At 38.4% G+C, this 11,826-nt stretch overlaps 2 protein-coding genes across 3 annotated transcripts; one reads left to right on the top strand and one right to left on the bottom strand.

The window, feature by feature from the left end:
• Positions 1 to 4,312, bottom strand: LOC110864506 (BAG family molecular chaperone regulator 6). 2 transcript variants are annotated; one of them, XM_022113586.2, is made up of 4 exons: positions 4,023 to 4,312; positions 1,691 to 3,510; positions 768 to 1,598; positions 1 to 584 (listed from the first exon to the last, which is right to left on the bottom strand). In XM_022113586.2, the coding sequence occupies exons 2-4, from the start codon at positions 3,446 to 3,448 to the stop codon at positions 81 to 83; spliced, it is 3,093 nt and encodes a 1,030-aa protein (XP_021969278.1). In that variant the 5' UTR covers positions 3,449 to 3,510; positions 4,023 to 4,312; the 3' UTR covers positions 1 to 80. The 2 variants fall into 2 exon arrangements, with proteins under 2 accessions (XP_021969278.1, XP_021969277.1); XM_022113585.2 differs by having other exon boundaries at positions 1 to 1,598.
• Positions 4,313 to 6,624: 2,312 nt separating this feature from the next.
• LOC110944314 (basic endochitinase) lies at positions 6,625 to 11,652 on the top strand. The gene is made up of 2 exons (XM_022185976.1): positions 6,625 to 6,802; positions 10,463 to 11,652. Exons 1-2 carry the CDS (start codon positions 6,625 to 6,627, stop codon positions 11,428 to 11,430), a joined length of 1,146 nt encoding a protein of 381 aa, XP_022041668.1. The 3' UTR covers positions 11,431 to 11,652.
• Positions 11,653 to 11,826: the final 174 nt, after the last annotated feature.

Below are 11,826 nucleotides of genomic sequence, written 5' to 3'. Positions count from 1 at the left end.
AAAGGAAAAACAAACAACATGCTTATTTCTGAATATCCATCATACATTAAACAACTGTTGACACACACACACACAAATGATCACACTAATAAGCTATAATAATCCTTTTGAATACCACTACAACCACGTGACCTCCTGCTCTTCTTGTTTAGCTTCTTGCTTTTGGAATTGGAAAGCTTTTTCTCCAACTCCTTCACTCTTCCTGTCAGCTCCCTTATCACCTCCAACTGTTCATTCCCCGCCTTCATCAGTTCCTCCACCGCCACCCTAAGCTTCTCATTCTCCTCCTCCACCATGCTTTCCACATTCACCAACTCTTCCCTCTCAACTTGCTTCTTCTTCTTATTAACCTCCCCAGTGTACTCTTCAACCTTCATATCGTCGTTGCATTCTACACCACCGTCTCTAGATTCAACGTCACATTCACTTGGTGCCTGATCGGACTTCTCTTTATGCGACTCGCCAATGGTTGTAGCTTCCACTTCATGATCCTCCTTATGCAGCCTATCACATTCAGCTGGTGCCTGATCATTATGCAGCTCAGCACTGGTATTACAGCCTTCTTGTGAGACTGTAGCTTCCACTTCATCAAATTCAGTTGGTGCCTCCTGATCTTTATCCGATTCCAGTTGCGGAGTATTACAGTTACAGCCTACTTGCGACTCTGTGGCTTTCACTTCATGACTCTCACACAACCCAACACATTCAGTTGGTGCTTGACCAGTCTTCTCTTTCTGCGATTCCAATAGTGACTCTGTGGGCTCCACTTCATGATTCTCTTTATGGAACTCCTGAGCTTCCTGACATTCGGTTGGGGCCTGATCAAACTTTCCTTCATGCGATGGCTCCTCACCAATGGTATTACAGCCTTCTTGTGATTCTGTAACTCTAACTTCATGATTTTCACACAGACCCACCGCTTCATCACATTCAGTTGGTGCGTGATCGAACTTCTCTTTATGTGATTCCAACTGCACCTCATCCAGTTGCCGCTCACCAACGCTATTACAGCCTTCTCCTTGCGACTCTGAAGCTTCCACTTCATGATTCTCGGCTTCATTACATTCAGTTGGTGCCTGATCGATTTTTCCTTTATGCGATTCCAATTGTGGCTCACCAACTATGTTACAGCCTTGTTGTGTATCTGAAGCTTCTACTTCATGATTCTCACACAACCCAAGAGCTTCATCAGATTCAGTTGGTGCCCGATCAATCTTCTCTTTATGTGTCTCACCAATGGTATCACATCCTTCTTGTGAGACTGTAACTTCCACTCCATGATTCTCACATATAACTGAATCAGATTCAGTTGGTGCCTGATCGAATCTATCTTGAATGGAACCACCTTCAGTGCTCTTCTCCAATTGCTGCTCAACATTGGTGGTCTTGCAGGCTTCTGCATCATCGTTGTGTTCACGATTCTCACATAAACCAGTTTGGGCTTGTGCCTGATCAAGCTTCCCATCATCTTCAGGATGCATACTTCCCTCACTTGGGGTTTCAGATTTCACAGATGTTAGATAATCAAGCTTCTCTTGTAAACCCACGAGCTCCTTCGCAACCGACTTCCTAACCTCCCGTACGAATGGATGCAGACCCTGATAAACATCATATCATAAAACTAGTATAACATATCTTTTTATTGAACAAAATTTAATTAACAAAATGTCAAATCGGGAGAAATATATACCTGGATGGTGTCTAGCTTTAGCAGAAGGCTCATTATGGTCTCCCCGATAATAACGGCTTTCTTACTATCAAGGCATGTTTCCATGTCTTGAATACGATTTGTCAGGTCGGCAACCATTTTTCTAACTTCATAAATTTGCCTTAGCTTCTTCAGCGGCTGTGATTTCCTCACTTCAAAACCATGATACACAGACTGTATGATCAAAGCCGCTTCATGTTCTGACATATTCTTCTTCTCCTCTCCTTTTTCCCTTGGTACATCGCCAAGATCAGCGAGATTAGCTTGTTCGACCTTATTGGCAGGATCAGCAAGATTAGCTGGTTCGACTTTATTGACATGATCAGCAAGATTAGCTCGTTCGACATTATCGGCATGTTCAGCAAGATTAGCTTGTTTGACCTTATTGGCATGGTCAACGGTTTTGATATCACCTTCACTTTGCTCCTCCTTGCTCTTCTTTAAGACCTGTGCCTGCTGCTGAGAAGATTTTGGACTGTTAACCGGCGACCCGTTTGATCTTTCTTTATCACCAGGGCTAGGTGAGCGTGAAGTTTTCTTCTTTTTTGGCAGGGGGTCAATACGAAGACAAACAGGTGGTAATTTGGATGCCTTTGGTGAAGTCTTGCCCCCATTATCAGTTTTCTCCACAGAATCTGAATTGGTATTCATACTTCTCGGGTTCTTCTTTTCCTCATTTGTACTCGCTTGTTTCACCGGAATCACCTTTTGGATAGCATGCTTACTACTAGCCTCCTCATTTGTACTCGCTTGTTTCACCGGAAAAACCTTTCGGGCAGCATGCTTACTACTAGTCTCACACTCACCCTCACCGCCTGAACCCTTTTTGGTTGCCTTTTCATCTAACAATCCCTTGTTAGCTACCAGATCAAGATTGTTCTCCTTGGTATCCTTTCCCACTTGATCATTCTTAGAAGGCAACCAAAATATCTTAAACGGGAACCGATTCCCATCCCCAGTCCCACCCTGTTCATCTTGGGCCAGTTCACCATTCCCACCCCATTTCGACGGTTCCGGATGCTTTACTAAAACAGGATCATTAGAATTCCTTCCCTTGTCATTCGCTGATGATTCGGTGTACCCACGAGGAACCCACATGATCGGATAATCAGGTAGGTCTTTTGACGGTTCAAGACGCTTTACCGAAACAGGCTCATTAGAATACTTGTCCTTGTCGTTTGCCTTCGATTTGTCGTACCCACTAGGAACCCACATGATCGGATAATCAGGGTGGTCTTTTGACGGTTCAAGATGCTTTACCAAAACAGGTTCATGAGAATACTTATTATCCTTGTCACTTTCCTTGGATTCATTGTACCCAGGAGGAACCCACATGATCGGACGGTCTTTCAAAAACAAAGGAACCAGAGAGTCGCTTGTTTTGTTGTCAACCTGTGACTCCTCCTCCTCGTTAACTCTCGGTCCCTTGTCATCCTCCTTGTGATTGCAGGCAGAACAAGGATGGTTGTTGTTATTGTGGTAATTGTAGCTGGGGTGGTTAACCGAAGAATAATAATAATGTTGTGGAGGAAGGGAGTAAGGAGCTGGAAAGGGAGAATATACTCCATGAGGAGGATAGTAAGGAGGGTAGTGAGTGTAATGTGAGTAAGGACAGCCACCATAATAAGGAGTATGGTTGCAACAACCATAACCATGATGTTGTTGTGGGAGAGGATAAGGGGGGAGCATATGAGATGGGTGGGCATGATGAGGATCTGTCCACATGTATGCAGGATACATTATTCTTGAAGAAATAGAGGATTGACAGACAGACTGATACAGTTATGAAAGTAAAATAGCACCTGGAAGGAAACGGAATTATTAAACAACTGTCTGTCAGCAGCTAAGGAGGAAGGAGTCATAGATTTAAGAATGGGAGTGTACCTAACTTTCAAGTTAAAAGTTTGAAGCTAAAATCACAAGTATAATGATCAATCTAAATAACAGTAAAAATCATGCAGCAGCAGCAGCAGCTTACTAAGAAGATATCATAATTCACAGGATAACCAAACCAATTTTTTTAATAAAAAAAAAAACAAGCCTTCCATAGTCAAGTTTTATTTTAAAGCCAATAAATAAGAAAAAGATTAAGCTCCAGCCAGCCAGATTCATGGTCAGAATTCAGAAATACAGTGATGAATGAAACTAGCAAGCAGTATAATTATTAATTCTAATCTAATGCTCAGTAGCCAAACAACCAAGTTCAAAATCCAGCAAAGTTGAAGTAACAAACAGATCAAAAAGGAAGAGGATGTTAAAAACAATAATAAATTCGAGACAAGAGAATTATTGTATTATATGGAGAGTGACTTACAGCAAAATAATAATGTACCACCAATCGATTCCGCAAATCCAAATAAGTCCGTTATCAGTTCAACCTTGATCCACCAACCCAGACGATTGTCGACTTCTGTTTTCGCTTCTTCTTCTTCTTCTTCTTCTTCTTGTTGACAACCCATTGGAGCGGAGCCTTATTTATACTAAGATACTGCCTGCCTGACTGCCGTTAGTTGTTTGTTTGGTTGGTTGGTTCATCTCTATCTACGGTTTTCCAGAGGTTTCTCTCTCGGAATCGAAATGTCTGGATATTTCTTGCCACGTGTGTGTGTATGTGTGGGTTGTTATAGATATTATTTGACTGGGCCGCTAGATACCAGCACTGAAGCCCAAATTACAAGTCTGCTTTGCCCAAATCGGAGGTGGTTACCAGATGAAATATTATTCCAAACTAGAATTGAGACCCGCCGCAATGCGGCGGGGATTCTTTAGTTATGACTAAGTAGATCTAGGACTCGCACATTATGTTAAATCTGTCAAACGGGAAAAATAGACGATGTAAAAACATTCACCCACACACGCATGTTGCGTCATGTTAACTCGCAAAATTTATAACGAAACGTAAAAAAGTTAAACAAAAGACGCACGTTGCGATGTGTTAAGGCACAAAATTTAGAACCAAGCATAAAGCGAAAAATTTGTGGAAAATGAAAACTGTAAAGGACCAAAGTTGAAAGTAAAAAATTTATGCGGATAGATTGCAAAAGATAAAAAGTTTTGGGTTAAAAGTAAAAAAAAAACAAATAGTTTCAGGTTAAAAGTAATTTATGAAATACTTTTGGGTGAAAAGTAAAAAAATCAATTTTTTTTGGAAACCCCCAAAGCCAAGGTTACGACAACCAGATGCATAACGATTTTTTCTTTGGAAAACCCCCAAAGCACACGCCGCGTTGCGACGGGGCGTAAAACGGTGTCAAATAGTACTAATGTCACACAACCGTTATCGACCACCAACACTGACTCGACCTAGGGTTTGCGTGTTGCGACGAACCTGTCAAACATGGAAAAATAGAGGTAAAAACGTTGAACCACACATGTATGTTGCGTCGTATTAACTTGCAAAATTTGAAACAAAACATAAAAAAGTTGACCCACACTTGTACGTTGCGTCGTATTAACTCGAAAAATTAAGAACTATACGTAAAACGAAAATTTGCCAAAGATGAAAAGTATAAGTGACAAAAGCTGTGAAGTTAAATTGCAAATAATGAAACGTTTTGGGTTAAAGTTAAAAAAAACATATTATGTAGGGTTAAAATTGCAAAAGGTAAAAACTTTTAGGTTAAAAATAATGAAAAGTTTGGGTTAAAGTTAAAAAAACAAATTATGTAGGGTTAAAATTGTAAAAGTTAAAAACCTTTGGATTAAAATTAAAAAAGGAAGTTTTGTTTTTTGAAAAACTCACAAAGCACATGTTACAAGTTGTTATGCACAAAAAGTTTGCTTATTTATATATGGAATAATTATTTTTGAGTCCATGTTTTATAGGTTTTAACTAGCTGAGTCTAAAAGCAAAAAATTTAATGACTTGAGTCCCTATAATCATTTTCTTTAACCATTTGAGTCCAATTTTCTAACACTGTTAAATTTTTTTAGTTAAATATTGTTAAATGACCAAAATACCCTCCACATCTTCCCTATAAAATCCCTATCATCTCCTCTATCCTTTTAATCACCCCCATTCCCTAGAAATCTATCACCAGCCCCACCACTACACTACCATCATCCCCACCACCATACCATTATCCTCACCACACCACCGTCATCCTCACCACCGCACCATTATCCCCACCACACTACCATCATCCTCACCACCGCCACCATCCCCACCACTATCACCACCACCGTAGACAGCAAGTTGCAAGGGTCCCACACCGTGATTGACGGCGGCAGCGAAAGAAGACCCCGACTGTTTCCTGCTGTCCACCTTCTCAATCAAATAAAAAACCGACATGATTTGGTTAGGGATGTCCTTTTTGACATATTCAGGTGCGCTGGCATTTCTGCTAAGAAAGAGGCACCCGTTAACTTCTTAACAGACCCGTTGGAAGGGAGATCTACCCTTCGACCAGCTGACATTCTGGTCTTTGGATGGGTAGGAGGAAAACACGCATGTGTGGATCTAACAGGGGTTTCTCCGCTTGTGGGCTTAGGGAGTAGTGCTTTCACAGTGGGTCAGGCTGCTTTAAATGCTGCTTCGGGTAAGGTGATCAAGCATGAGAAAGCATGCCTTGACAACCAGCACGTGTTTATCCCATTTGCTTTTGATACTTTTGGTTTTCTGGCGCCAGAGGCTGTGGACCTACTTAGTCGAGTTCAAAGGGTCATGCATAGTAATGTTATGACCCCGAGATCTATGGACGTAGTTTTTAAAAGGCTTAGTTTTGCTATTCAAAAAGGGGTAGCGGCGCAGCTTGTAGCCCGTTTACCAACTATCTCGATGTAAATTATTATTCTTACTAAAATACATACATACATACATGTATCTACACCACGTATGTCTGTATTAGAATATGGATCGTATTTCTTCTCTAAAAAAAAAATCTTCATCAATTCCCCAAACTCTCACATACATCACAATGGACTCATCAGACGACGAAGGAGAAGAATACCTCTTCAAAGTCGTCATCATAGGCGACTCCGCCGCCGGAAAATCAAACCTCCTCTCGAGATACACTCGTAACGAGTTCAATCTGCACTCAAAGGCCATAATCGGCGTCGAGTTTCAGACTCAGAGCATGGATCGACGGAAAAGAAGTTAAGGCTCAGATTTGGGATACCGCCGGTGAGGAACGCTTCTGTGTGGTTACCACTGCGTACTACCGTGGTGCTGTTGGTGCGTTGATTGTTTATGATATCTCCAGAAGCACTACGTTCGATAGCGTCTTGCGGTGGCTCGAAGAGCTTAACAGTGACTTTATACTTTGTTAGACTATCTGCATCAGTGAAAGGCTATCCTTTCTACAAACAGCCTAATCAGCATGCTACATCAGCTTTTCACTTATTCTTCCCATAAACACTTTTTACCCACAACAATAACATATATATCCATCCCACAAACAACCTTATAAAAAAAGGAAAGGACCCACCATTAGGCCATTCTTCACCATTCTTCCCCAAAAATTATGAAGAATGAACACCCTCCATGTCATCCTCTACAACACCCACTAATCCATCCCTCTCGCAAATACCCTCCACATAGGAATGAACACCCTCCATGTCACCTACAAACATCCTTGATGTGGATAGTCTTATATACTTGTGTTGATCTGATTTCAATTTGTTTAGGTTAATTTGTTGATTTGTGATTTAGAATTTAGATCGGTCATTTAAATTAGTTTTTTTAATTTTTTAATAAAGGGGTAATTTGGTCATTTAACAAAACTTGACAACACAATTTTAACTGTGTTAAAAATTTGGACTCAAATGGTTAAGAAAAGTGGCTATAGGGACTCAGGTCGTTAAACTTTTTGCTTTTGGACTCAACTAGTTAAATCGTATAAAACACAGGGACTCAAAAAATAATTTACCCTTCCATATATAAATAAGTAACTTTTTCATACATAAACACTTGTAACTTATGCTTTGAGGATTTTTTAAAAAAAAACTTGATTTTTTAGTTTTAACTCAAAGGTTTTTACCTTTTACAATTTTAACCCTACAAATTTTTTTTTTCACTTTAACTCAAAACTTTTCACTATTTGCAATTTAACTTCACAACTTTTGTCAATTATATTTTTCGTCTTTGGTTTAACGTTTTTACGTTCCATTACGTATAGTTCTAAATTTTTCGAGTTAATACGACGCAACGTACGAGTGTGGTTCAACTTTTTTATGTTTTGTTTCAAATTTTGCAAGTTAACACGGCGCAACGTGCATGTGTGGTTCAACGTTTTTACCTCTATTTTTTCATGTTTAACAGGTTCGTCGCAACACACAGATCCTAGGTCGAGTCAGTGTTGGTGGTCGATCACGGTTGTGTGACATTAGTACTATTTGACACCGTTTTACGCCCCGCCGCAACGCGGGGTGTGCTTTGGGGGTTTCCAAAGAAAAAATGGTTATGTATATATATGGTTGTCGTAACCTTGGCTTTAGGGGTTTTCCAAAAAAAAAATGATTTTTTTTTTAATTTTTACCCAAAAGTATTTCATAAATTACTTTTAACCCAAAACTGTTTGTTTTTTTTACTTTTAACCCAAAATTTTTTATCTTTTGCAATCTATCCTCACAACTTTTTTTACTTTCAACTTTGATCCTTTATTGTTTTCATTTTTCGCAAATTTTCCGCTTTATGCTTGGTTCTAAATTTTGTGACTTAACACATCGCAACGTGCGTCTTTGGTTTAACGTTTTTATGTTTCGTTCTAAATTTTGCGAGTTAACACGACGCAACGTGCGTGTATGGGTGAACGTTTTTACATCGTCTATTTTTTCCCGTTTGACAGGTTTAACATAAGGTGCAGGTCCTAGGTCGACTTAGTTATAACTAAAGAATCCCCGCCGCATTGCGGCGGGTCTCAATTCTAGTTTATTTTAAATTTAACCTTCAACAACCTCCTTTGAGTCCAATTATCACGACCGACTTGTAATACTTCGTGTAAATGCTAAATGAACAATTATATTATAATAAAGTGAATTACACAAATGGCCCCTAAAAGGCTATTTTGGTCATTTCATTTCAATTTTTTTTTTAATTTAACAGAAAAGTTAACAAAAGTTAAACTTAAGGCCCTAGGATGTTACAAAATTAAAAGTTAAAACCTCATACTGTTACTTTATACTATTAGTACCCGATGTTGTTACTTTCCACAAACTACGGAGACTAACAATGTAATTAACTCTAAACAATAGATACTAAAATAATTTTATCAAACTATAAAAAGTTAATTACATAGTTAGTCCCTGTGGTTTGCACAAAGTAAAATGTATAGGTACTAATAGTTTAAAATCACATTCTATGGTATTAACTTTTCATTTTGTAACGTTTGGAGGTATTAACGTTATTTGTAGGTTTAAAATCACATTCTATTAGTACCTAAGTATGTTATTTTGTGCAAACCACAGGGAGACTAACTATGTTAATACCCAAGAAGTTAATACCTCCAAACGTTATAAAATGAAAAGTTAATACCCTAGAAGGTGATTTTAAACTATTAGTACCTAAGTATGTTATTTTGTACAAACCACAGGGACTAACTATGTAATTAACTCAACTATAAATTAACAATCTATATAAGTTCAAATTTAATTAGTGTAAGAAGTATGTTCCAAACAAGTTAAAACCATTTTAAGACTTCTGATCGAAGTGAACACTTTAAAAAATTTTAAATAAACATAAAAAACAAACAAAAATTTTGAAAAAAGAAATGTTTATAATATTTTTTAACACTTTTGAATTTGTTTTGTAACAAAAAGAATACTGTTAAAAAATGATGACATATATAGAGGGTATATATGATAAGTTTAAATGTGATTTTACGGGAAGGGAGTATGAAAAATAAAGAGAGAGGAAATCTGAAACGAACTACAGCAATTCGTCAACTTGGTGTAGTTTGTTTGTTTCTCTAACCCTTCCACACCAAGTAAAGTTACTAATCTAGTCCCTAGTGTTTTAATAGTATCGATATTTCACCTCGAGTATGATAAACATTCCTCCTATATTTGTGACTTGTGTCATAAAAAGTTTTAGTTAACCCCAACCAGTCATCTTATAACTCAATTTCATTTTATACAACATATAAATTCCACAAATCCTAAGTATATATAGATCTTTCATTATCCCCCTACCTAGCTCTTACATGAGTTTTAACTAATTTTAAATATACTTAATAATCTTTTATAATGATAACATCACCTGGGCACCATATATCATTGCATTATCTTTAACAAAAACCAGAAGGAAATCAAATAAACAAACCATAATGTACGAAATGGGGACCAAGAATCCATGTTTGCCGTAGGAGTTGGGGTCACAAAGAACTAGATGCCCTAAAAAAGTTTACATTTTGGAATTTCAAAATTAAGGCTATTATATTGCTTTACTAGGTTTAAGAGCCGGTATTTACATTTTATCACCTACATATCATCATATCACAGTTGTTTAAGATAGACGACTCAAATGTAACGTTCTTTTCTTCTCAGCTGATTCATATTATCTACAAGTTTATGACGAGTTACCTTTTTTAGAGTGACAAACTTACTCTAGTTACTTTTTTAAGAACCGACACTTTTAATCTACACGTACCTTTTGTTCACGACTAGTTACCTCAACCTCGTTAGGGGAGTTACTATATTATATATGTATGTATTTTTCATCCTCATGTAACTAAAGTAAAAGGCATATATGAAACCTTTAGGAAATTCCAACCACATTTTTGGTCAATGGCAAGTCAAGTTGATGAGTTCTATAAATAGGTAACCCTTCCACACAAAGAGAAAACACAAACACAAACACAAACACGAACACGAACACGAACACAAACACAAACAATGGCTCTAAACTTTATCTAGTAGTGTTTGCCCTTGCACTCTCACTCTCACTAGCCCCGATATCCAAAGCCGGGAAACTTGTGGTATACTGGGGCCAAGATGTGAGAGAGGGTAAACTTGTCGATACATGTAACACCGGAAAATATGGCATCGTTAACATTGCATTCCTTTCTCAATTCGGCAGAGGCCAACCTCCTCTAATGAACCTAGCCGGTCATTGTGACCCTGGGACACCACACGATTGTGACAAAGTTAGCACCGGCATCCACCATTGTCAAAGCCTAGGGGTGAAGGTCTTGCTCTCCATTGGGGGCGCCACTGACACCTACTCATTGTCCTCAGCCGATGATGCCAGAGGTGTAGCCAATTACATATGGAACAACTTCCTCGGAGGCCACTCAAACTCTAGACCACTTGGTGATGCAGTTCTAGACGGCGTTGACTTTGATATAGAACAAGGTGAGCCTCATTATGCAGCTCTTGCTAATAGGCTACGTGAGCTCGGGGGGGACAAGATTTACCTAAGCGCAGCACCACAATGCCCGTTTCCAGATGCAAAGCTTCAAAGAGCACTCAATACCAACCAATTCAACTATATTTGGGTTCAGTTCTATAACAACCCTCAATGTGAGTTCAATGCCAACAATGTCGCCAGCTTTATGAAATCGTGGCGTCAATGGACATCATCATTTCCTGGTAGTAAAATATTTATCGGAGTACCAGCATCAAAATCTGGGGATGCAGCATCAAGCGGTTATATTCCTAAGCCACAAATGACCTCCAAAGTTATACCTTTTGCTAAGATGTCCCAAAACTATGGAGGTGTCATGCTTTGGAACCGGTATTTCGATGGTCTAAGTTATTATAGCGATGCCATTAAGAGCAGCGTTTAAGACATATGCATCGTTTATATATTCTCGATGTGCTTTCTTATTACTTAAATAAAAACTTTTCGTTTTTTTGTGGTTTACTAGTAGAAGTCGAAAGTGTAACATGTATTGGCTCGAGTGGTTACAAAATCCACTCATGTTTATGTAATTTGTAGCTTTTGGCCAGGCTAGTGTCTTGCGAGTCAGGTGATCTCTTTAATAAATCAAGCCGTATTAAAAAAAAAAGTGTCTTGCGAGTCGGGTGTTCTCTTTAATAAATCAAGCCGTATTAAAAAAAAGTTACATAAAGACAATGCTTTTTATGTCCCAAGTCTTTTGAAGTGATCTATTATCACTTCTTTGCTATGTTTAGTGATTGCAAAAACAATGTTTAACCTCTAATCTTAATCAACAAATAAT

Source organism: Helianthus annuus, chromosome 13, assembly GCF_002127325.2.
Source record: "Helianthus annuus cultivar XRQ/B chromosome 13, HanXRQr2.0-SUNRISE, whole genome shotgun sequence".
Taxonomy (NCBI): Eukaryota; Viridiplantae; Streptophyta; class Magnoliopsida; order Asterales; family Asteraceae; genus Helianthus; species Helianthus annuus.
The sequence above is the reverse complement of the archived record's forward strand: the minus strand, read 5'-3'. Positions and strand labels throughout refer to the sequence as shown.

What these genes read in the sequence shown, in the direction of transcription:
- LOC110944314 (XM_022185976.1), top strand. Translation starts at nt 6,625, where the DNA reads ATGGACTCATCAGACGACGAAGGAGAAGAATACCTCTTCAAAGTCGTC. An exon ending in CATGGATCGACGGAAAAGAA is followed by an intron (nt 6,803 to 10,462) that starts GTTAAGGCTCAG and finishes TTCTATAAATAG; the next exon opens with GTAACCCTTCCACACAAAGA.
- LOC110864506 (XM_022113585.2), bottom strand. Translation starts at nt 3,448, where the DNA reads ATGTATCCTGCATACATGTGGACAGATCCTCATCATGCCCACCCATCT. An exon ending in TAAAGCTAGACACCATCCAG is followed by an intron (nt 1,599 to 1,690) that starts GTATATATTTCT and finishes GATGTTTATCAG; the next exon opens with GGTCTGCATCCATTCGTACG.